Below are 26,877 nucleotides of genomic sequence, written 5' to 3'. Positions count from 1 at the left end.
CCCACCTCGTGGTCTTCTCACCCGACCCCCCGGCCCACAACAATATATATATATATATATATATATATATATATATATATATATATATATACATATTGATAATCTATTGAGGATACCCATCATCAAGACGAATCGTCTTGATGGTCTCAATTTCAGCATGGAGTTTATCTGTGGAACAGATCTTTCTTTCCCTATTGATCAAGATACCAATAAATCCAATCTTGTATCTTGAGGAACTGTAAGAGTCCCACCTGATACACTGTCTGATAAAAGTCGACTTGTGGTGGACTGTGGTTTTATAAGCGTCAGACGATTTCTCAACGTCCAAGACGTCCAAGAAGGGAAGTACTCCGGAGCATTTCATCTCCAAGGTGAACTCTAGGGATGGATGGAGAGAGTTCAGTTATGCCAAGAAGACCTTACATGCTGAGGTTGACTCGAAGATCGCAAAGATGTCATCCACGTATCGATATAGGTGGAACGGGGTTGAACTCCAGGATATATATATTGTTGTGGTTACCAGATTCGCAAACCACCATTCAGGTCCCTTAGGTGAGGTATCTCGGTAAGTGCATGTGTAGTTAGGCCCAAACCCGTTGTCTAGTGGGAATACATGTCATTTATGCGAGCTGCGACTCTTCAGGATAGCCGTTTTTCTTTTACTATCTTTATTTTGGACCAACCGCCATGATCACAACCACAACATCAACCACCGACCACAACCACCGCTTCACCACAACCGCCACGACCTTCACGCACACCTCACAACCGTAGCATCGCCACCGTTCTTGCCCCGCTGTGGGTACCGGTGTTGGACTCATGCAGAACGCGCGTCGAACAGCGTGTACAAAATCACGGATTTTCTGCTTCAAAAACGGATCAAAAACAACACACGCCCACTTTTTGCCGTCCAATCGGTGAGGGAGGGGCGAATTGGCCCCGCCCCCAGGGCGATCGATATATGCAAATTTGTGGATCAAAAAGCCTTCACGCCCACTTTTTCTCGGGCCAATGGGGAGCGAGGTGAAAGGTCAAAGGGAGGGGGTCAAAGGCGAAGTTACGGGGGGATAAAAGGACGGTGTTCGTCAGTCAGTCGGGTCGGAGTCAGCAAAAAGGGAACGAAGAGAGAGAACGAAGAGAGTCGCAAACGAGAACGAAAGAAGTCTGGAGCCCGAAGCCTGCAGTGGCTGGAGAAGCTGAAGAGAGTCGGACGAGGGGGTGCTCGCGTTGGTGCCAGGAGCTGCACGCCCGAGGGAGGCCGGCAGCGCGACCTGGCCGAGGTGGAGACGCACACCAGGGATAATAAAGATCCTCTATACCCCGAGCATCAGCAACCCCCTCCTGTTTCCCCCCGCGCTGAGATAGTGCGACCAAGGGGGCCCCGTTCCCACCCCCTGCCAGGCACTGTCCACGAGGCCTGCGGGTTGCGGGGCCATCGCCGCTCCGCGTCTCATCACCAGACGGGTAGGCCCGACCCGGTCTCGGCCTCAGGCCTACCTCATTCTTGGGGGATTTCTTTTCCTTGGTTTTGGGTATGTGTTGTCGGCGCCGTCTGTGAAGTAGAATTGTATAAGTGTTGCCGTGTGCTCGGTAGTCGGTATTAGCTCTGCACTGTGTTTTCACTTTTATGTTTGCTTTTTGTGTAAATGGAATTGTGTTTTCTTTTTTGTGTGCATTTGGTGGAATTGTATTTGTGTGCTTTCCGTTCGTCGCGAATAAATGTGCTTTATTGTTGAACTGTTCTCCCGCTTCGCTTCGTCTTTTCCTCCATTGAATCCCCATCTTGCTTCACGTAAAGGGTTGGTAGTGGGCTGAATACGCCCGATAATTAATCGAACCGTCGAGGTCGACGATAACACCGCTCGGTTATTCTGATAGTACGGAACGGGTCGCTTAAGTGGCCCGTGTCCGAAGTCGACCTGCGGCGAGGTGCGATCGCCCGGTCTACCCTCCGCGTGGGTACTTAGGTAGTTCGAATTTGGCGAGCAACCCTATCCCACGCGGGGGCTGATTGGCTCGATCGCGGTGAGACCGAAAGGTCCACCCGTGACTGGTTCCCGGCGTTAGTCCGAGAGGGTCACGACTGGATTGTCCGTCCGGTGGGCGACGTGCCGCGATTCGAGTTACGTGGCCGTCGCACGCCGGCGAGCGCGAAGACCGCAACAATATATATATATATATACATATATATATATATATATACATATATATATATATATATATATATATATATATATATATATATATATACACATATATATATATACACATATATATATATACACATATATATATACACATATATATATATATACATACATACATACACCCACATATTAAGATAACAACCAAGAACACGCGCGTGCACAGACACACACACACAATTCAAAGAAAAGATGCAGGGATGATTTAACAAGATATTTTCTTGTGACCCTCCCTATCTTGTTTGCATACCATCCCTACATCCTTTTACACTAACAAAAAAAAAATAATAATAAAAAAAAAAAATTTATTACTCGTTTCTGTACTTAAAAAAAAAATGGACGGTATTTACGTTTTTTACAGAATTTTGTTTTAATTGCTCTATGAAATATCTTGTTGAACACGATTGCTCGATGAAAAACTGCCAGTTGAACATGAACAGAGGAACACAAAGGATGTGAAGACGGAACAGTCGTCAGACAAAAAATAGTTTCCTGTTGTAGGGCTGTCAGTAATATTCCACTGTTAACCACACCAATTACATGTGATCGGCTCTCGGTGTCACTGTGGGCCCGCTCCCACAAGACTGACTGGCAGGCATTGTCCCGCCCATCTCCCCTTAGCCCTTCGTGGTATGCAGCTTTGCCTAGATTGTGGAATCTTTTCAGGTCATGAAAATTGAGTCGTCATTGACCTTCCCACTGTAAAATGCAGTAGATTCATGTTTAATCCAAGTACTGAGCTTTCACCAATTTTGGTTTCGGGCGTTAGGCTGTAAAAACAGAATATGAAAGAAGAATTAAAACGGGATGTTTTGGGTCTGTCAGTTTTGTAGCTCAGAAATGCTGTCCAAGAGCTTAATGAGTGTTGTTGGATGTGAAATCCTGAGTGCACTGTGGGATACATTATAGCTTTATAAGCTATAACCATAAATTGTATCTCATAAATAAATATCTATATATATATCTCAGCTATAACCATAAATCTTGGTAGATTTGTTTGAGGATTTGTGTTGTATTAAATATATGGAGTGTCCATGCCATCCCTTCATTGGAAGTTTGAACGACTTTCTGATACCAAAGCTATAATCCAGTATTCTTGCGTGGATATTTTAGAAGGAAGTATGTTAGCCTTGTAAAGAAAACTCAGATGCATTAGAAGGTCAACAAAATATTGTTTTGCCATGAAAACTGCATTGCAGAACAACAGCTGCAACTTCACTGAAATGACCTTCATCCACCACCTCGCCTCTCCCAGATAAATTGAAAACACCCCTCAAGCAACCTTGCTTCATTGTTTGGAAACAGAGTGACTTTGATGGCGGATTTAATGGAACTGACTAATTAAAGGCATTAACACAAATCAGGGAGGCACATGTTATGGAGACAAATCTAGTTTGGCTAAACCATGAGCCAAATAGTTGTTGCTCATAACAATCTGCAAATAAGTAAGTGGCTGCTTATAACTAGGAAATAGTTGCAGGTCAAGGTTGTTGTTGTCATTCTGATTCTGTATGCAGCCTATGGCTGCTGGTTGCATCATTTTCTGGGTGTGTGGCTGTGTCGCTGATGCAGTGCCTCAGTTACCAGTAAGCTGGTACTTATTTTGCCGACCTCGGAAAAATGACAAGCCGAGTCAACCCACCTGGTGTTATCTCAATGGAATGATAGGGGCTCAAACTCAAGACCCTAAGATCTTAAGCTAGCCACCTTAACCGTAAAGTCAACACCATGCTATGCAGGCTAAGGTAACACATACATTAACAATTTTCAGAGGGGCATTTTAAATTTGGGTTTGTGATGCATTCCGCTTATTAAAAGGTTGCACAAGTATCAACTGTATACAGACTGATATGGAGAAGCAGCGAAGGGAGATGGTGAAGCAATCCAAGAAAGGAATAAATCAGAAAGTGGGTCAGGCAATTACATTGTCCCCATCCATCTCATATCATAAATACTTTATTAGTAACAATCTTAAAATTACATGCTCAAATTGGTAGATGTTTTCCTTTCTTTCCCACTATTATTCACATCTCCTTTCAACCTGTGGAAACGAAGGCATTTAGGATCATTGGTATCCCCCGCGATGAGGCTGAGTATTTGGGTCTGTCACTGTCTCACTACTTCACTACAGGCAGGTTGGTGGTCTCTCTGTCTTCTACAGTCTCCTCTCTGGCCTTGTTCCCCCCCCTTCCTCTGTCTGCAATATTCCCCCCCATATATTTCCTCATGGTGCTCAGTCCATCTGCAACCCCCAACTGGTCAAGCTACCAAAATCAAGAATCACTGCTCACCTTCACTCTGTCATTCCTCTTTTTTTTCCCCACCTTTGGAACAAACTCCCACACTCTCTTCAATCCCATTCTTCCCTCCAGGTCTTCAAAAGAGGTGTTCACCACCATCTCTTATCTTCCCCCATCCAAAACCATGATCTTTTATGCCCCCGTTAATCCACCCCAAACCTACCTCCTTCAAATTCCCTACTTTCCTTCCTGAAAGTCCCTGTAATGTCAATCTTGTTTACCCTGTGTAACCCACCGAATCCCTCTTCCTTCCACAGATTTCCCAACGTCTCTGTTCCCCACTGTTTTTTGCTTCTCTCTCCTGCCTCTCTTGTCTCCTGCTCCCCTTGTTATATGTTCTGTGTGTTAGCACTTATATGAGCCTCGATATTGTATATTAAAAAATATAAAACAAAATTAAAAAAAATCTCATTCCTTTTCACTCCACTCCCTTCTCACCAAATCCCATACTCTCCCCAATTACATTGTTTTTTTTCCACAAATAACTCCTTCGCAACCCCCCCGCCCCCAAACAACCTCACATACACTCTCAAGGGTGTCATGCGCTGTTGAAAAGTGGGGAGAGTAGGACATGCGAGTGCATAACAAGAAGCCAATGTGGCGAGGGGTCTGCGGGGCCCTTTCGGCGAGGCCCGTAGGCAGGCCCTGGAAAATTTGGGATTCTGAGCATTTCATGGCTGCTTGTGCTACCTTTTTCTGGGGAAATTATTGTCGGGGGGGGGGTGGGGAGAGTGGGAGTTAACTTCATTTTATGTACAGTGCAGTCCAAAATATAAAGCAAGGGTAACAAAAAAATTTAAACTGAAGTAAGCAAGAAAGGAATAGGAACAACAGTCAAATGACCTCAAAAATCCAATTAAGTGAGCAAGTGGTGAGAACAGCAGCTGTACGTCACAACCGATGCTCCAAACTGCTAACATTTTCCCCAAGATGGAAAAAGCAAAAAAACTACCAGAATTCGTCTGGATCTTTTGCAGTCGAGTCTAAAGCAACATAATTGACTATGAAATTGTCTGAAAATGTAAAATTAAGGTGAAAACGATTAAAATGGAAGGCCTGTCATCACACGCCTCCAACCAGGAGCGGCGCTACACGTGACACATTTACATTGATAATTTATGTCGATTCCCCCTTTGGAACCCATGGGAAGGGGGGGGACCAAGTCGCTAAAACCTTTGTCTTACGAGTTATAACAGACCATTAGCCCCCTGGCAATTTTGGTTGAGATGAGATAACTAATGACCAAAGATAGACACTAAATTGTGATGATGATGATGATGATCTAACATTCTAACTGGACAAGCCCTCAAGTGTTATCAACTTGTGCTCTCAAGTGCCGGTCTGCACGTGCTATGGAGCACACAACATGGAGTGGTTGCAGCAGGGGGTTTGTCAAATGAACCCGCTTGTCAATTATGGTAGCCAGAGCACAATGTTTCACATGCTGATTGAATGAGTCTTCTGTGGGTGGAAGGAGATTTGGAGTAAAGCTGACATCTGAGAGGAAATTGCAAGCCTGTAGACTTGCAGTCGTCATTATTTTTACTGTACACACTGATGCATAGCTTTATCACCTCAGCAAATACCTTCAGGTTGATTGTCATTTTCAAACACTTCACATGCAGGCACATCAACAGACATCATTGCATCAAACTGTATCTTCTTCCCTGTACCATATGGAAAGCTTGTCATACGCCTCAACTAAGACTGTGGACAAAGGGAAGATGGTAGCACAATGATGGTTCAAGTGCAGTTGCGGTGGCATGGATCGGCAAATATTTGTCAACTTCAGTGCGGATCCACAGCTCTAAGTCCCACAAGGTGGTCTGTGCTGGCATAATAAAGGCAGAGTACAATGACGTCGGTGTCATTTGCATGGATTAGGACTTGTTCAGACATCTCCTGTGTAGCATATATGGCATGCAGGATTAGTCGCGTGTCTGCCGCTTCCCAAGTATATTCTCGCTCAGGAACTGGTGACACCATTTTATCAGAAATACGATAGTCTTGGTCTCCTCTTTGAACCCTCTGCCTCAGTAGAGGACTAGCCCAGAATGCCTCAATTTGTTTTCTGACTACTATTCATACAATAATTAATGGAGGAGTGCTGCTTTTTTGTCATTTCCAGAAATGTGTGATTTCAACTTTATATGAAGTCTTTATGTGCACTGGTTCCTCTTATGGAGCCAAAAGAGCAAATACCGGATATGGTGGCCATCTTGGATTCGCTCGAAGCCATTGAGCAAAATATCTGCAGGGATGTCCAACCTGAATTTGTTACAGTGACTTTATAGAACATACCCACATACCCAAAACAAAAATAGCATGCCATGTCGGGTGGACTCCTGTTGGAGGTGTCTGGACCGCTGTTGGAGGTGTCTGGTAGACATTGTACATGTATGAAATGTAGGACAAGGAAACCAAGTCATTCTACTTGATATCAATTGCAAAGACTTCAGGAGATAATTTATCAACACATTTTATGGAATTTGAAGATGTAATCATAACCTGTCTCATGAGCCAAGTGCTAGTATGGGAACAAAGCATGCCCAACTATTTTTATTTTTATTTTATTAGTAATCTCACATGAAGAGTTTCCTGTATGTATAAGAGGCAATTACCTGCAGGTTTGTGCAGACACTAGTCAGAAGATCATAGGCCACGTCACGGGACAAGAGCGAAACAAACATGTGCTGAAAAAGGAGGAAACCATGACGTTAATGATTTTTCATTTTCAATAAGAGACACGAACCATGTTAGCCACCCATTCTCGGCATTTGCATATAGCATGTTATATAATCACACATTACAGGACTTACAGCTGGTTGGTCAATTATGCTTCACACCTTATCATTATCGAAGGTGATGATGCGCAGAGCATTAGGGACCACCATTGCAGTTTTCTGTTTTTTCACCGAGCATACCGATGTCGTGGAGATCTCAACCTATGGAGAAGAAAGGTGGTAAATAAATGGACATGGAGTAGCTACTATGACAAGAAAAAGTTATCCTCTTGAAAGGCGACTCTGGAATGTCCAGCCACAGAAAATTATACCGACTTATCATCCATACATATAGTTCCATGGAGATGAGCCTTGATATATCAGAATCAGAACAAATAAAAACTGGTAGAAAGGTAAGAGGTAGGGTATAGAAAGGTAAAACATCACACATGTACTATTTAACCCTTTGAAACAATCACTTTAAGTAAAAAGTCTAGGGTTATGGAAAAGTAAAAAAAAATACAGAGAAGAAAGGAGTTACAACATAGGAGGACAGTGGAGAACATGCGGATATTGGACATACAAACAAACAGAGTCTGAAAGAGAGAAGTGGTGATTTGAAGGAGACTTTGAGAGGGTAGAATATATCTTAGGTTATGAATGGGAAATGACATGAGATGACACGAGCTGCAACCTTGAAGCACGGGAGAGAAAAGCATTTAATTGGATACATTCAGGAGAACAATTAATTTCTGACATCAGAAAATTGTATAATCATTTGTATAACCGTTCACCTCAGTGACAACATGTCTGTACATTATGAATCGGTGACATGTGGAAAACAATCCTGTTGCAAAATGATTTTTGCCAAGGAAACTGACTGGTTAAACAGTCAGCAATGTGAGAATGTCCAGCAGTTCAGAACACAGACCTCTAGCTGCCCGCACCTTAAGATCCCGGTTGAAGAACTTGGCATAGAAACAGATCCAGTTTTTCGAGATAAAAAGGCGGCCCTGGTAGATCATTTCTTTCTGCAGCGCACACGAAAAACCTGCAACATAGGGGGAAACGGCAATGCGTATGAAAACATAAAACAGCTTATTAAACAAGTAAAAAAAGATATAAAATGTCATAGCCCCCGTTGTTTCAGTAATTTTGATGTACCGAGTTAAAGGGCTTGCCCATATTTATGCACAACTAAAATGGCCACCAGTCTACCAGTTGGCCATCATTGATCAGATCGCAAAATAAAGTGAAGAGCATGTGTATGCCATCATGTACTGTTCTTATGCCAAGTTTGAACAAAATCAGACTATGCATGTTTGAGAAATGGTTGGGGACACAATTAAGTAACTAAATGGCCACTAGTCTTCCATCTTGGATCTGATCTCGAAAAAAATGACATTTATATGTAAGCCATCATGCATTATCTGTGTGCCAAGTTTAAACAATATTGGTAAATGCTTGTCCGGGAAATGGTTGAGGACGTGTTCAACGTCAGGTTTATTACAACTAAAATGGCTGCCAGTCGGCCATCTTTGATCTGATGTGGAAAAAAAATAATAAAAAGATGTGCATATGTATGTATACCATAGTGTGCAATCTTTGTGCCAAGTACGAATAAAATAAGTGTATGCAATATGCATGTCCGAGATATGGTTGCGGATGCACACATGCACAAATTGAGACCAAATCCATAAGCCCCCATTTCGGACTACTCCAATGGGGGTTAATAATCAGCTCTTCTTTGAAGGTACACATATTACAAACCAAGCAGTGTTCTGAGTAAGTGTATAAATTCAAAGGTTTCGTCTCACTGTCAATGAGGGATTCATCGAGAGGAACAACCACGAAGATGCGATGAAACTGACGGTTTCCTCTCTTCCTTTTCTGAAAAAATGAATGTAGGAGAGAAGAGGGTGGGGTTGTTGCACAAATGTGAAGAAGGGAGAGCACATTGATCACTTGTACTTCCTATTGAAGCAGAAGAATTAAACAGTATTTATTTTGTCGACAACTCAGGCATGCTCCGACATAACTTTGCACAAATAGAGCTAAAGGTGTCCCAATTAAATCAAGCAGAAATAAAGTTTACAACAAAAGATGTCACACATTTTGTTGTAAGGCAATTCAAATTGGAGAAGGATCTGCAGAAATTTTTTTTACTCTTTCAATCGGCACCGAATCATCTCTGAACTAGTGGATATACACGTCAATGAAGGGTGATTAGGATGGTATGGTATTTGAAAGGACAGGAGGGCAAAAGAACCGCAACAACAATCCCGCAATGAATGGAATAAATAGAGACAATAACACCAACCCCGTGATGGTTGTGCTTGAAAGGCTGCCCACCGGAATTCCACGACATAATCCGGCATGAAAAACACTTTGACACGAGTCTACTTTTGATTGGGTCGAATGGGATAAATTGAAGAGTTGGAGATTAAATCAGATGCCGGAAGCAGGGCTGCAAGACATTGTTAATTATGATGTCTATGGGGTTTGGTGATAATTGCATTAAGCGGTGAGGGGTGATAGGACACGGACACACACACACACACACACACACACACACACACACACACACACACACACACACAGAGACAGAGACAGAGACAGAGACAGAGACAGAGACAGAGACAGAGACAGAGACAGAGACAGAGACAGAGACAGAGACAGAGACAGAGACAGAGACAGAGAGAGAGAGAGAGAGAGAGAGAGAGAGAGAGAGAGAGAGAGAGAGAGAGAGAGAGAGAGACTAACAGCATCCTTTTGTTTATGTATAGATGCCAAGCACAAAAAACAAAAGTTAGCCAATACCTTAACGCTGGAGACTACCCAAAGACCATCCACAAAACCAATAAAAAACACAAAAGGAACAGAAAAAAGGTCAAGTATGAAAACAGAACATGTAATAAAAACATCACTTTTGAAAGTTCCAGTTTTGTTAAAGTTAAGGCTTTCACTGACTATGTGTTTAATTTTGTCTTCAGACATCCCAACCCAAGAGCTCCAACTAACTACATCTTCTTCTTTTGCATGCAGCAAATGGCTTTGGGTTTGCATCATATGTTTACCGGAAGTGTGGCTGTGCTGCTGATGCAGTCCCCCCGGTAATTTAGAGCAGGAATTTGTAATTTGGCCAGGGTGGCGGCAAGCCTACTTTTCACAAAGGACGTCATTGGATGATTAATGTCCACTATCTAATGCTGACAGACAGGTAACGTAGTTTCATGTCTATCTGAGGGACGGCACACACATTGATCTCACCCAGCCAATGAAACATGAGGATGACAGTTCTAGCTGGGCTGACATTAAAACCCAGGATAGACAGCTTAGACGTGAGTGTGCATGTCTTTACGATATTCTGCCATCCTAACTACCCATATGAATGATCTCAACTTCATTGTTGGAATAATCCAGTGAAAATATGTGATATGCAAGTATGCTAACATGGCAGGAAATTTTGGCAAAGTCCCCATCCCCTCATTTCCCCCTTTCCCTTCACTCTCTGAAACACCTCAACTCCCATATCCTCCCTTCAGTCTCAATTTATCTTTTCCTAATTCAATCCATTCCTTATATTTAAATGGCAAAGATAATGCAAGTTTGGTTAGTTGTGCTGTTATTAATTTGATGCGATCTTAGCATTTTAATCCCAGTTCTTGGAAACGCATTTTTAATGAGATTGCTTCCAAATTTAACTTTTGGTACATTTCCAAAAACTTTTGAGCAAGCAAATGAATTTGCATAATTTTGTAGTTGGGTCTTAGGGCGGGTCTCTTACAAGCCTTTGTGTGTGTGTGTGTGTGTGTGTGTACGAGTCATGCCTGACTCCAGGTTCCCGGCTTTTCCAAAAGTAAAACACATGGTGCTAATGTTATACAGTATGTACCTCATAGATTGCGAACATTAAAAATGCTTCCCACAATATGTTTGGGAAGGGGGTGAGAATAATATATTAAATGGTGATTCAGGATCCGACCTCATTTTATGTACGTACGAGAAGCGGAGGAGGTCAAACAGTATTTTCTCTGCCATAAAACTCGGCACAGATGAAAGTCCTTTAATCCGTATTTTCCAAGCGGTGGATGAGTTTTCCGATTTCCCCTCCCACCTTCATTCCATGTAGACCTATTACTTGCATGCACTGTTATTTCAATAACCTCCAATTTCATCAAGAAGTACCAAAAATAATTTCTATTTTCAAAGAAAGCATCAATAAGCTGCTTGAAATATGAACAGATTTGTGTAGCAATTTATCATTTCACCAAAATATACCCTACAAGCAAAAGTACCCATCCCCAGTGACGGAAAAAGTTTCAGTTAATCTATCAATTGAAATTATTTCATGGAATTTAAGAATGTTAATTGTGTTGCACTCTTGGTTTCACTCAGAGCCAAAATTCTGAGTTACTTATACCGCCCACCGCAAAATGGTGATGAAACATCGGGTGGTGGAGGTTGGATTTGTCTCAAGAAAGAGTGCAGAATATCCTGCTTGCGAAATCAAATTGGACATCAGCACTGATTATGGGACATAAACTGTGATTTATTACTTTACCAAGCTGGGATGTATTGGCAGTATTTAAGCCAACTATGTTGTATGGTCACAGGTGAACAATTGTGGTGGATCGTCCTGGTGAGTTCCAACAATTGCGAAACCATGGTCGATGACTCCACGATCCTTCACTTGTGACCTTAAATCCTCGTCTTTAAAATTGACTCGAGTATGCGCTGCTGAAGCTATCCGGGCAGCTAAGCTAAGCTGAATGCATGCTTTCATGGCGTTTAAATGCCATGATGTATTTATTGGGTCGGAAGGGCCATATTTTGGTTTGTATACAATGGCCTGCAAAAGCATTCACCCTCCATCCCCTCCAAAGTTCTTTCAAATCAAACTTAATATATAGAGTCTTCAGAAACTAGTCCAAAGTGATAAAGTTAAAAAAATGCAGATAAAATATGAATAAGTTACATTAACAGAGAAAATCAGATGATTCTCAGTTGCACAAGTATTCAAAACATTTGCCCGATTAACCCGAAATCACTTTAAGAGCAAAATATTTGTTTGAACGTTACAATACAAGTGTAATAGGTTTAACCTGTATGTAATCAGCGGTTTTACTTGAAAATGAAGCTCCCCCAGTTATCTAAAGAGATTTAAGGTGAGACTCGCTTGGTTAACCAACAAGGCAAACATGAAGACCAAGTAGCTTTCCAAAGAAGTCAGACATGAAGTGGTGGAGAATCACCATTCAGGAGAGGGTTATAAGATTTCAGTTGCTCATTATCCCTTTGAGTATGACGAAATCCATCATTAAGAAGTGGAAGACATATCATACTACCCAGACTCTACCTAGATCAGGTCGCCCATCTAAATTCAGCAGCCGGGAGAGCAGGAAACTGGTTTGGGATGTCACTGTAAATCCAACAATGACTTTGATAGATCTGCAAGGCTCTATGTCCGAGATGAGGGTTCAGTGTTCATCAATCAACAACATCCAGTTCCCTGCACAAAGCTGGACTCGATGGACAGGTAGCAAGAAAGAAGCCATTACTGAAAAAGACACATCTAAAAGTTCATATGGAAGTTGTGAAAAAGAATCTTAATGATATTGCAGTTATGTGGAGAAAAGTTTTGCCATCAGACGAGACAAAGATTGAACTTTTTGGTCTAAATTCAAAATGTTATATCTGGTGCAAGCTGAACACTGCACATCACCCAGTCAACACCATCCCTACTCGTGTCAAGCATGGTGGTGGCAGCATCATGTTATGGGGCTATTTTTCATCAGCAAGGACTGGCAAGTTTGGCAGGATAGAAGGGACAATGGATGGTGCAAAGTACAGGAGGATCCTTCATGAAAACCTGCTTGAATAAACCATGAATCTGAAACTGGGTAAGAGATTCATATTTCAGCATGACAATGATCCAAAGCACAAAGATAAAGCCACACGGGAGCGGCTGAATAGGAAGAAAATAAATGTTTTTGAGTGGCCCAGTAAAAGTCCTGACTTTATGCCAATTGAACATTTATGGCGGGACTTGAATATTTCAGTCCATCGACGATCCTCGTTAAACTTGGCAGAACTAGAGCAATTTTCATGTGAAGAATGAGCAAAGATTTCATCATCTCACTGTGTAAAGCTGGTGGAGACACCCAAAAATACTCAAAGCAGTCATTACTGCAAAAGGTGCTTCCATCAAGTACTGACCTCAGGGCTGAATACTTTAGTAACCAATGAATTTTGATTTGTACAAGTTTTTCACAGGTATTCCTGACATGTAACCTCCTTCAACTATACCAGTGTTTCGTTTGATCTCTTCAGTTATGAATAAAAAAGTTCATTTGGAAAAATTGTTTATTCGTAATTCATCTAAATGTGGCATTATTATTGGCCCTCTTCATAAAGGGTATTACAATTTAATCAATCCTACATTATTGTTCCCCATAAGCTGGGGATATAAGGTAACATGATAATACTGTGATACAAATAAATGCAGAACAAAAGTAATCTCAGAACCAGACGGGCAACATGAGAGCAGCGGACACAATTTCGCTCATGGTTCGCTGTTCATGGCATAAAAAGACCCAAAATAAAATAAATAAAAACAAACACTCTTGGCACGATTTTCTGGTGGAAACTTGACACAACAAACAAAGAGGGAGTACGTTGTTTGGCGTGAACTGGTGTGGGTTTAAGGTGATAACATGGAAAGTGGTCAATGTAACCTTTTGCAATACTTTACATACTTTGATCCTCCTTCATCGCATGAAATAAGTCAAAAAAAAAAAAAACCGCACGAAACAAGAAAGGGAAGAAAAGCAAAAATAATTCTTACGTGACTGGAGCTTCGAAGGTGGATTCCGTATGATCTTGGACCATTCATTCCAGACTTGGATTTTGTACAACTGCTAGTATGTCTAAGGGGGATGGATGAAGGAGGAAGGAAAGAGTTGGTTTGAATCAAAAGATGTTGGGAAGCAAGTAGAGATCAAGCTTAACATTCATGTAAGGAATTCTCCATGATGTTTCTCCTATCTTGATTTCTGAGTCATTCCTTTAGCATTTAACTGCAACACGAGGTGCAAACAAATGTCATGTCGTTATCTAAATAGTTATTTTTAGCCAATGGCATGCTTGTGGGTAGGGGGATACGACAGACATGATAATAATGCTCAATGACCATACGGAGCAATGCCACACCAACCTCAGAGTTTTGTCCGGCTGTTGATCCACCTTGGTCGTGGAGCCGTCGTTTTCCGTCACTCCTCGTTCCCCACTGTTGAAAGTGAAGGAGGAGATGTTAGTACTGTACACACTGATCATATAAAAATGTCACGAGTGGGATAAAGAGGGCGACATCAACAGGAAGTCTGTGCACAGACAGGCAAACCGTTCTTGGCACAAATATGCAGCGCCAGGCATGAAGGAGACACACAGAGGCTGCTTGTAGCTCCAATCTCTGCCCTTGGCAAGCATTATTATAATAAATCAAGGGTGAAGGTAATGTACATAAATTGACGCTCGATTAACAATTTACACACAACCATTCGAAATGTGTTATAATTACAAGTGAAAGCATAAATTCAGTACAGAATAATGAGAAGTGCAGATAAAATTATTACAAAAGTGCTGCAGGTAATGTATATTACTCGATCATCGAGAGATGGAAAGACGACAAAATCCCAAATGCTATGTGGAAATACAGGAAATTAATGGACTCGGGGTAATCATCATCTTACCGAGCACCATGAAATGATAACGACTTAATTGACCTTAGTTGTAATGGTTCACTGTTCGGGCAAACATTTTCTCGATGCCAAGAATGCCGACAATGGTGAAGAATCGACGTATACAAAGCACATGTAACCACACAGCTCGAATGTGGCCGTCAGATGTACTGTAAACTACTTTTAGATAATTTTGAGGTCAAAACAAAGTGCTCATGCTCATCAGTCACACGTGGTAAAGATGCTGTGTTGTATATATACGTATGTAGAAATTAAAAATTCAAAATTGAATCTACTAGCATGTAATCCATCCATCCATTAGGACCATACTCGACAGAGCGTTGGTGCTGCCTACGTAGTCTCCTTGGCTATTGGGTACAATCCTGGACGAGTCACCACTCCGACACAGGATACCAGAAAGCTGGCACTCATTTTTCCGACCTCAGAAGGATGACAGGCAGAGTCAACCCCACCTGGTATTAATTCAACAGCTGAGTGGGATTTGAAATCAGGATCCGAGGATCCCAAGCTCACCACTCTAGCAATTCAGGCAACACCAGGCATATCGCATGTAATACAAGGAAGAAAATAATAAACTTAATTTCGACAATCATGTCTGTGCCATCAACGTTACTCTCACCTTTCTTATCGATTTTGTTAATATACATCCAAAACAATACACATATATATATATATATATATATATATATATATATATATATATATATATATATATATATATATATATATATATATATATATATATATATATATATATATATTTTGTTGCAAATTCGCGCCCGCCGGCGTGCGAGCGGCCACGTAACTCGAATCGCGGCACGTCGCCCACCGGACGGACAATTCCGTCGTGACCCTCTCGGACTAACGCCGGGAACTAGTCACGGGTGGGCCTTTCGGCCTCACCACGATCGTGCCAATCGGCCCCCCGCGTGGGATAGGGTTGTTCGCCAAATTTGACCTACCTAAGTACCCACACGGAGGGTAGACCGGGCGATCGCACCTCGCCGCAGGTCGACTTCGGACACGGGCCACTTTAAGCGACCCGTTCCGTACTATCGGGATAACCGAGCGGTGTTATTGTCAACCTCGACGGTTCCGATTAATTATTGGGCGTATTTAGCCCACGACCAACCCTTTACGTGAAGTAAGATGGAGATTCAATCAAAGAAAAGACGAAGCGAAACGGGAAAGACAGTTCAACATAAGGCACATTTATTCTGCGGCAAACGGAAAGCACACATATACAATTACAACAATTATGCACCAAAAGCAAATGTAACAAAAAGAACACAACAATTATGCACCAAAAGCAAATGTAACAAAAGAAACAATGCAGATCTACTACAGACTACGCGAGCACACGGCAACACTTACACAGTTTTACGTCACAGACGGCGCCGACAACACATATACTCCAAAGGAAAAGAAAAAGGGGCCACCCTCAACTACAAGGGGGCAGACGGGCCTGGGGCCGAGACTGCGTCGAGCCTACCCGTCTGGTGATGAGCCGCAAAATGGCGGCGGTGCCCTGACTCCGCGCTCCTCCGCGGGCCTCGCTGGCACTGCCTGGAATGGGGTGGGAACGGGGGCCCCCTTCTTGCACTATCTCAGCGCGGGGGGAAACAGGGGGGGTTGTTGATGCTCTGGGGAAAGAGGATATCTGGCTTGCTTGGGTCCCGCGACGAGCGACTCCACTGCGACCTCGACCGCGTTCCCGGCCTCCCCTCTCCGCAGCTCCCCGACAGACTCCGAACCCCGTCTTGACTGCTGCTGCTGCCACGCTTCGCCGCCGCCACAACGCGCCCGAGCCCGAAACAGAAACTCTTCTCTCTGCCGCTGCCACACCTCTCCAACTCGCCCGAGCCCGAAACAGAAACTCTCAACTCCACTCGAGCCCGTTCCGCGCTCGGCGCTTTATAGTGCGACAGGAGAAACCATATGCAGATTTTTGGATCAGGATCGGCTCGGGGGCGGAGCCACGCTGCCCCATTGGATGGAGGAAAAGTGGGCGTGAATCATTCCTGATCCTCGAATCTGCATATATCGATTATACTCCGACGCGCCTGGAGGCGGGCCCAAATCGCCCCACGCTCGCTGATAGGACGGAACAGAAGTGGGCGTGAATCATTCCTGATCCGACTTCCCCGGAAAGGCCGCTTTTTGCACCCGCTGCTCGGCACGCGCCCTGTACGAGTCCAGGATCGGTGCCCACAAGCGGTGCGGGAATGGCGGCAGGAGGAGAGGTGAAGGTGGTGGAGGGTTTATTGTGGTGGTCCCTGGCCATGGTGACGCTTGGAATGGCGGTGATGCGATGATTGCGAGAGAGAGTTGTGACGGTAAAGGTCGTGGTTGTTGGCGTTGTTGTTGTTGTGAAGCGGCGTTGCGGTTGGTGGTTGTTGTGTGATGGCGGTTGGGACGTGGTTGGTTCAAAATAAAGATAGAACAGAAAAACGGCTATCTTAAAGGGTCGCAGCCCGAATGAATGACATTTATTCCCTCTAAACAACGGGTTTGGGCTAACTACACATATACCTCACCTATGGGACCTGAATGGTGGTTTGCGAATTTCCTCAACCACAACAATATATATATATATATATATATATATATATATATATATATATATATATATATATATATATATATATATATATATATATATATATATATATATATATACATATATATATATATATATATACATATATATACATATATATACATATATATACATATATATATATATATATATATATATATATATATATATATATATATATATATATACATATTTGAACAGATGCACAAATTCAGTTCAGAATAATTAGAAGTGCAGATAAAATTATTACAAAAGTGCTGTTTTTAAGTTTTCTGATTTTGTGACCTCTTTCAACTATAATAGTGTTTATAAGGCCATGGTTCATATATATATATATATATATATATATATATATATATATATATATATATATATATATATATATATATATATATATATATATATATATATATATATATATATATATATATATTTCCTGATTTTATTAATGCACAGATACATTAAACCAGATACCCCCACATACATCCTTTTGAGATATAAAGTATCCACACACAGTGAAAGTCATATGAAGGATGGATCGAGTAGGAACTTGGTAAATTTCCATTCATGAACAATTTATTATTAGCGATATAATTCCACAATATACCCCTGGTGAAAAAGGGTTCAGGTTTCACAGGTATGTATATCTCAAACGAGGAGATGTGGTACTGCAGTTCATGCATACATTACTGCCAGCTCATATTAAACATGGAAACACCAGAATTAATTGTTCCCCAAGCTCTACTTTACCCTCGTATCATTTCACGTTTATCAAAGTGTTTAAGCCCGACAGTAGGCACGGGGAACCTCCGGCCCATGGGCCGTATCTCATCTGGCCCACATGGTGATATTTTGTTCAGGATTTTGAGTCGCTACTGGCATCGAACCTGTCACTTTTCTGATAGGAGTTCAACAACAACTTGTGTATGTTACAGTGTTACAGGGCCGGGTATCGGCCGCGAGCACGACAGCGAGATGGAGCTGCAGAGTCGGCTCGACCGATCGCCCGGAATTCAGATCGTACTTTTTCGGAAAACTCCAGAAAAGTACGGGTCCCTTATTGGAACGAAGTTCGCCAATAGCAAGACCACGTAGGGTAGGGTCGATTGCCAATTTCAATTTACCTAAATACCCACATGGTCCAAACTACCGGGGAAATTCACCCTCGACGATGCTCGTACGGAACGAGCCGCTTAGCGTACTCGTTCCATGTGCAATCCGAGTGGTTTGATCGCCGAGATCCGTCGGTCCCAAATATCCCGTTACAATGGCAACGGCCTGGCTAATTTTCCAACACGCAGCACGCGAAGCCAATGAAGGAATAGACATGAACGAGCTGAAACATTTCGCAAATGGGGATGTTCATTTACAATGGGGGGGGGGAGGGGATGAGGGGAGCACATAAGAGCAGAGTTAAACCGAATATTAATAAATGCACGTATATACAGGCAAAAAGCACATATACAATTCACTACTTATCTGACTGGCACCACGAACACACATACGCACACACCCAAAGAATCGGACCAAATGGTCTTTATTGAGGCTTAACTCGGACCTGTCCACCTCGCGCGGTCTTCAAGGACCAGGTCCTCAGGGCAAAACCGGACCCCCAGCACGATCCGGGCGAACGAAGTCGGCAGGGCGAAGGCCGGTGGGAGAAGACCCTCCACAGCACTGACCACTCCATACGCAAACGCCCTTTGAACTCAATCGCCCTGCGCGCAGATGTTCACACTTCCCACCAGTACCAGAACCAGAACCTGTGTGTGCACTTCCTGCCAGGACCCAAACAACGACGAACGCACAGACCGTGCCTATAATTATACCCCCCTCTTCAGAGGGGGGGGGGGTTCCTCGTGACCCTCCCTCTCATTGGCCAAAACGGGCGGCAAGCTCCTTGATTGGCCCGGGGGCGTGGTGACGTCACGCGGAGCCCTTTCCTCCGGTCGCAGGATCTGATTGGCCGGGCGACGGTCACCCCACTCGTTGCACACTGATTGGTCGAGGGCTGCAGCGCGGCTCCTCCTTGAACTCCGCCCACCATGACGTCGGCCAGAGTGAGGTGAATGAAGCGAAGTGAAGGTGAGGTTGATGCGGTGTGGTCGGCGTTGATGTTGGTGTGTAAAAATAAAAGAAAAACCCTAACTATCAAAATAACTCCACAGCGCATGGACATTTAATTACCCATTAGACAAGGGAAAAGGGAGCTATCTATCCAAATTTACTTATTGATATAACTGAGCTATAGGACCTGAATGTTGAGTGCAGTAAATTTCCAAATTCATAACAGTCCACAGTTATACAGTTCATTGACAGTCAATATTTGCAATTTTTTTTATTCCAGAAACATTTTGTTTACTGCCAACAATCCAGCGTTAATTTTAGTAACATGTACATTTATTCACTAAAAAACAACATCATGAATAGGTTTTATGTTCCCAGGAAATCAGACGTCGTAATTGTTTTTTTCCAATTTGCAAAATGCCATTCTCATGGAGTCATGAAAAATACAGTGCCCGTAACAGTCTAGTGCTAGACGTAATAACGTCCCAGATGTTACTCCGTAACGATGTCACAGCAAAAATAGCGTGAAAGACTGAAGGATGCACAGAGAAATCCAGATACTTTTATATATAGGTTATGTAGAATGGGTGGAAAGGATAACATGGAGGTAAGCAAACTTGCCTCCGAGTTGTGTAGCCATCCAACATTGGTTCAAATCTCGACCCAGCTATAAACAGCCATCTTGGTGTTTCACATGCAGGGTTATTCATCAATGTGTGCTCCGTCCCTCGGATGGACGGTAAACTGGCTGTTCTGTTTGCTAGTATTAGTTGGTGGACGTTAAAGACCCCACGGTATCCTTCACAAAGAGTAGGCGAGCTATCGCTGGCGAACACGGCCAAATTCCTGCCCTAACTACTGCTGCGAAGGTATTGACAAACCACCCAGTATAACCTGAGCAATAAACCCACTCGCAGTGGCAAATAAACTCTGTGATGAAAGTGTAACTAGTTTGAAACAGCATCTAAAGCAAGGTCTTCGTCTTGTTACAACGGCCTTCAAGAACAAAAGAAGGAGTCAACTTGACTATTTAAGATATTCAAGGATTTCCGTTAACTTTTCACCAGTGGAAATAAATGCTCATGAGAACATAATACATAGAGCAATCCCGACTGTCGATATGAATGCAGATGGGGGTGAAGCATGGCCTTAAGATTCCACAAAGCAAGGGTCATTTTTTGTTAACCTTCCGCACTTCTACACTGCAGATTGGTGCTATTTCATGGCATGAAGTTCAAAGGTCAGACTCATTGATTGACATTGAACTGAACTGTGCGGTACAACATTGTACGTGATTGGACAAAGCCACTCGGGACGGAATGTCCTTCCTCTTCCCTTTTCTATACATACATCCTTGGAGAGAGAACATTCATGGACGTCTCTCCCTCCACAAACCGCTCGTCCTTGATAGACAATTCCACATCCGGAAGTAACGGGAAATCTCTCGAAGCCTGGAAATCTTTCTGCACAGATCGAAGACCAACTTCAACGTGAAAACTTATTTCCCTTTTACACAAATTGACTTTTCGAATAAACATCTCACCTCAACAAACATTACAGATCTTCATGGAGTGACAATTTAAAATCGCTGTATTTTGCTATCTTTTTCAGACAAATCCAACCTCTGCTGCCCGACATTTCACCGCCATTTCGCGGTGAGTTGTCGAAGTTGCTGAGCTTTGACTCGGAGCGAAACCAAGAGGGCAACACAATTAATCTTTTTCCAAGTCCGTTAAATAAATTAAATTGATCGATCAACTGAAACATTTCCCCATCACTGGGGACGGATACTTTTGCTAGTTCGTGATAAAGTGTATAAAAGGAGGTTTAAGACATAAAAATGAAACACTTGACAATATAGTCCATGGGTACATGTGTTTGCGAGATGGAATTTACCTGAAAAAAGACATTTTATTAGGGCTGTGTGAAATGATGGGATTCGGGGGGGGGGGTCTATGCACAGAGTGTCTGCAAATCTGGCAATGAAGACATTGACGTGTTGTGTTTGATTTTGTCATAAGCATGAATTCTCCACTAGCCTTCCTCCCTTCCCAAAAAGAGTACCACCTTCTCATGGCAACTTCGGATGAGTTTGGAAAGGCAATAAAAGCAGGACTACACATCCTATCAACAATCCTGATCTGACATCTGGCACGCATGATCAAGGCCATCCTGTGACAATAACAATGGAATCGGTCTTTGCTCTTTTGGAAATATCTTAAGCTTGTGGCTCTTTTTGTTTTAAGAATGTCAAAGGACCAAAGGTTTTTGGCCAATGTTATGTTACTGGGGAGTTAAGAGAGGGAAGATATATGAAACCCCACACATTCCTGGAAAACTTTGTCAAATGAAATGGCAACATGGGTAATGCGTGGGGGAGCTATAACTGTAAATCTCAGCTGTTTTCACATTTTCATTCAATGGACACTTCGTTATGAAATACTGTCCCACAGCATGGGATGCAATAAAAAAAAAATCACAGCAGGTCTGGAAATACCCAGAATGCTCTGCACATAGGAATGACCAGATGGTGCTACGAACATATGCCACAAACTTTGTGATCCATAATCCTTTCATGATTGTGAAGAACAAAAATACCACGATTATCTGCACAGTTTGGTTATACGTAGTATCATAGTTCACAAAGACGCATTTTAAAATTTATCTTCATCAGTAATGGATGAACAAACCTTCGCTCGTGGAATCCTAATTCCGTGCTTTAACCAATGTGTAGCCAAATGTTGTGACTCCCACATGCATGACTGTGATCATGTGCAAGGTGTTGAGCAATTGATGGTGCTCGTGGGCAACCATGCATTGAGACTCTCGCACGCATTACCCATGTTGATCAGTTGATTTGGGTTAATCACCGCTTCAATGTGCGTGACACTGCAGAACTGCAACAGTAATGGAAATGTGTAAATCATCATTCATTGGCAGCTAAAGTTTGCTGAAAGTAAAAACCAATTTAGTTCCAAAAGTACTGTATGAATTGGAATTGTTTAACTTTTTGCTTTGTTAAACCGATATGGGTTGATTGGCTTGTTTGGTGTTCACATGTGAATCGATGGCTCATGATAAGAACCCAAGTTCAAATCCCATATTACTATGTATATATCCACTTTGTTTACTGACGTCTTTGTTAACCATGTTAAAGTACACTATGGTCTAATTACATCTTAATCCTGCATGCGGTTATCTTGGGTCTCACTCTCAGCCATGAACTCTCTTAGGCAAGCCACATTTCAAAGTGGACCTCCAAAGCCAGTTGCCAACTGGGCATCCTCCATCATACAAAGTCCTTCCTGAGCACATCTGAACTTCTATCCATGAAAAGGCTTTCATCAGCAGCTTGATGGAGTACTGCTATTCCCTCTGGGCTGGTACCCTTACCTCACATCTTGATGATGTGGAAACCAAGACCTTCAAGATCATTGGAATCTCTCGCAATGAAGCTGAGTCTATGGGCCTATCACTGCCATCACAGACAGGTCAGTGATCCGTCTTCGTCTGCCTTCTCCGAGGAAACTGCGAAAATCTAGAACCACTGCTCACCTCCACTCATTTGTTCCTCTTTTTTTCCTCTTCTATCTCATGAATGTCATTATTCTCTCAGGTCTTCAAAACAACTGTTCACCACCATCTCAAAACATCCCCCATCAAAATCAATTATCTTTTCTACACCCGTTAAATCACCTCCACTCCCCCACCCCCAGATTTTGCTTCTGTATCAATCTTGTCCATCCCTTGCGTTCTCCACTACCCCTCATCTTTACCCACTTCCCTTGTTGGTCCGTCTCTGGCTATTTTCTCCCTCGGCCCTACTGTTGACATTTATCCTTTCTCCTTCTGCTGTTCCTTTTGTTACGTTGCTTCCTCGTCCATTCTGTGTCCAAGCTCTTCCACGAGCCTCAACTATGAATACAACAATAAAAAAGAGAGAAAATCTGTACACACTCCGACATGAGTCATAGATTATTGTAAAAAGATAAAGAAAACCATTACATGTTTTGGCACCTTTATAAATGACAATGGTTTGTCGGGACGATGTACAAATATGAACTCCAAGATCTTTTAATGGTGATCATTTTTTTTTTGTTCTGGGGCCACAAGAGGGCAGAGGGTGCAAGACCAGAAATGAGGCGGAAGAACATAGAGAGCCCGACCTGCCGGCAATGGCAACGTGATAGGCCCATAGACACAGCTTAATCACGAGATTCCAAAGATCTTGGAGGCCTTGATTTCCGTGTCAAGCTGAGCAAGGTGTGTGTGTCAGGCCAGAGGGAAGAGCAGTACTTCAATAAGCTGCTGATGAAAGCCTTATAGGTGGATAGGGGCTCAGGTGTGCCAAGCCCAGTCAATGTCTGGCTTTGGAGGCTAACTTTGAAATGCGGCTTTCTCAAGAGAGATAGATCATGGCCAAGAGTGAGGCCCGAGAGTTTGAATGACTGAACTTCTTTGAGAGTGTTGTTCAGAAAGTATATGGGAGGGTTAGTGATAAGGTCCCTTCGATTTTGGTGAAGATCAGAGTGTGAGGGATTTCTCAGGGTTAAAATACATATTCTAAGTGTTTGACCAGTTTGTGATTTTAGCAAGGTCTGAGGCTGCTGCCTGTCTGTCAGAAGGATGAGGGATGCCATGGCAGATGGTGCAGTCATCAGAAAAGAGATAAAGAGGATTTTCCAGAGATTCAGAGAGATCATTGATTAATATTCGGTGAAATATGGAGCCAAGAACACCACCTTGTGGTAGTCTCGCCTTGACAGGGAGAGGAAAAGAAAGGATTCCATTGAGTAATCCAAAAGTGGCATTGGCCTTGGATTCCATCGGCACAGAGTTTGGAGAGCAAGGCAGGATGCCAGACTGTATCAAAAGCTCGATATTTGTCGAGAGATGGCCCTGATCTTATGTATGATATTGAGGGCCTCCACCATTGTTGGGAGAGTAGAAGCAGCATGTCCAAGGTGAAGTAACCTGGTCTGAATCAGAATTAGTGATCCAAGATGTCGTTGACATAAAATCATTCCTTTTCTCCAACTATGATGATAGATTTCATGACCTTGCTGATGTTTTGAAGGAGAGCTGATTGGTCTGTATTTAAGGAGATCTGTCTTCACCCCTTTCTGTCTATTTTATTAGTTTGTTTGTCTGTGTGCAGGATATCTGAAAAAGTTGTGGACGGATCCGGATGAAATTTTGTGGACATGTTGGGTGTGTGGCAAGGACGAATTGATTCTATTTTGGTGAACATCTGAATCTGAATCTGGATAAGAGAGTTATTATTTTTTAAAGTCATTCTTCACCATTGAGAGATGGGGCTAAAAATGATATATGGAATGATATTTCAAAAATGTATTGGGCCCAATATGTTCTCATGAATCAGGCATTGTATAGCAGAGGTATGTGCTCTACAGAGTGCCCTTCTAGTTATATCATGGATTAAATCAGTCTGATATATGTATTTTTTTTTAAGTGATGAAAAAATTAATTAATTAATTAAAAGTCACAGCTACCTTCCCAATAAATTCCACCACCACCTCTGTCCACCACCAATCCCAAGCTAAGGAACGAGTCACTTCAACGAACTGAGAGTTATTTAAAAAAATAAAAAAAATAAACTTAAAATCAATAAATAAATCCACATATAAACACAGGATTCACTAAAATCTGCAAAACCCCCAAAAGATAAAAAAACAGGTTATACTGTATCATCACATGATTCACAGCCAAGACTTGTTTATCCACCACCATCTATTACTCTGCATTGTTCAGGCTTGTATTATGTCAGTACAAGCATATAAAAAGGCAAAAGCATGCGCTAGAGGCTGGTGACGTCATGGGCTTAATGTTCTTAAAATATCTCTGACAGAGAAAGACATTCAAAAATACAATTCACTGATGCAAGAAAGATTACAGGAAGTGTAATTCAGGTTATATTCATTATGGAGCATCCATGTAGATATGTAGAAGGGGAAATGATCAGTGTTTGGTGGGAGGGGGGGCTATATAGAGAAGACCAAAAAGTAAATGTGAGAAAAGTACAGGAAGGAAGTAGGATCGAACAAGTATGGGGTGGGTAGGGAAAATGAGTTGGAGCTGAGAAAGAAAAAAAAAAAAAAAAAAAAAAAAAAAAAAAGGAATGGAAGTTGGCAGGAGAGAAAGAGTAAAAAAGTTGAAGGTGGATGCATAAGGCATGTAAAAGGTAGGGGATGGGGTGTGAGAGTCTGATGTTTTGCTTCACCATTGAGTGATTCTTAATATATCTAATATATGTTTTATATATCTAATTAATACAGCACGGTAGAGCGCAAACTTCTGCCAGGCTGAACAGTCTACGTTTTGTATCCCACTGATGGGCCAGATCTGCATCCGGACCTGAACCAAAATCTAATCTGCTTGTTCCTATCGTCCACCAACTCATCGATCAAGTTTTGTCATAACCCATGGACAACATTTTGAAACATTGTGCTATATATAGTTTTTAACCCATCTCGCAATTGTGAAGAATCACTTTTTTAAAAAAATTACAGGATCCAGATCTGGACGTTCAACGAAATCGAAACAATTCGTCCTCATCACACCTCCGACCCGTCCTCCAAATCCCTCTAACTTTTTAAGATATCCTGCTCACAAACAGGGGTGAAAACATAACCTCCATCCTCCTTCAGTGGCAGATGCAATAAATAACATACCCCAGCTGTTTTGTTTGAGTCTTTTAATGTCCTGTATCCACAGGAAATCACAATGTCCCACTCCAGCTTAAGGCCCACGATTCAGTATGCTGCACTCTATACATCTTTTGTAACTGCACTCTCGATTGCAGATTTAAGGGAATTTTGGACGTCACTAATAAGTAATGCCAACAATTTCTAAACCTGCTCGAGTCATGGAAAAATATGACGCATTGAATTTCCAAGCTTAATTACTCGTATACATATTTGTGTTCAAAGAAGCACACTTTATTTTTCTCTTTGCAGCAAAAGGCAATATTTAGTGAAAGAAAATTACAACTCAAAAATTGCTAAATATTCCACACACAACCCAATAAAATAACGGTGAAACTGTTTCATGTATGACTTGGCAATCAATAATTAATGCCAATGCTAAATGCAAAGAATTCAAAAACTCCAAACAAAAATCATTTCAAAAATCTACAATGGAATTCAAACACCCATCCTTGTTAGACTACATTCCATTCATAATTATGTCTCTGTCTGTACAGAA

General features: G+C 42.2%; 1 protein-coding gene across 3 annotated transcripts in view; it reads right to left on the bottom strand.

Annotated features, from left to right (window-relative positions):
- Positions 1-26,877, bottom strand: part of LOC147027889 (GRAM domain-containing protein 2B-like) — a 100,461-nt gene that overhangs the window by 42,359 nt on the left and 31,225 nt on the right. For all 3 annotated transcript variants that reach the window (XM_085877635.1, XM_085877637.1, XM_085877636.1), the window contains exons 2-7: positions 14,444-14,515; positions 14,075-14,156; positions 9,045-9,117; positions 8,175-8,278; positions 7,351-7,449; positions 7,126-7,197 (exon numbers count right to left, since the gene is read on the bottom strand). In XM_085877635.1, coding sequence (XP_085733761.1) covers positions 7,126-7,197; positions 7,351-7,449; positions 8,175-8,278; positions 9,045-9,117; positions 14,075-14,156; positions 14,444-14,515 — 502 coding nt within the window. The remainder of the gene's footprint in view (positions 1-7,125; positions 7,198-7,350; positions 7,450-8,174; positions 8,279-9,044; positions 9,118-14,074; positions 14,157-14,443; positions 14,516-26,877) is intronic.

Source organism: Eptatretus burgeri, chromosome 4 (genome assembly GCF_056783735.1).
Source record: "Eptatretus burgeri isolate ZD-2024b chromosome 4, Ebu_testis_v1, whole genome shotgun sequence".
In the NCBI taxonomy this organism is placed as follows: Eukaryota; Metazoa; Chordata; class Myxini; order Myxiniformes; family Myxinidae; genus Eptatretus; species Eptatretus burgeri.
This window is presented reverse-complemented; position numbering and strand designations above follow the sequence as displayed.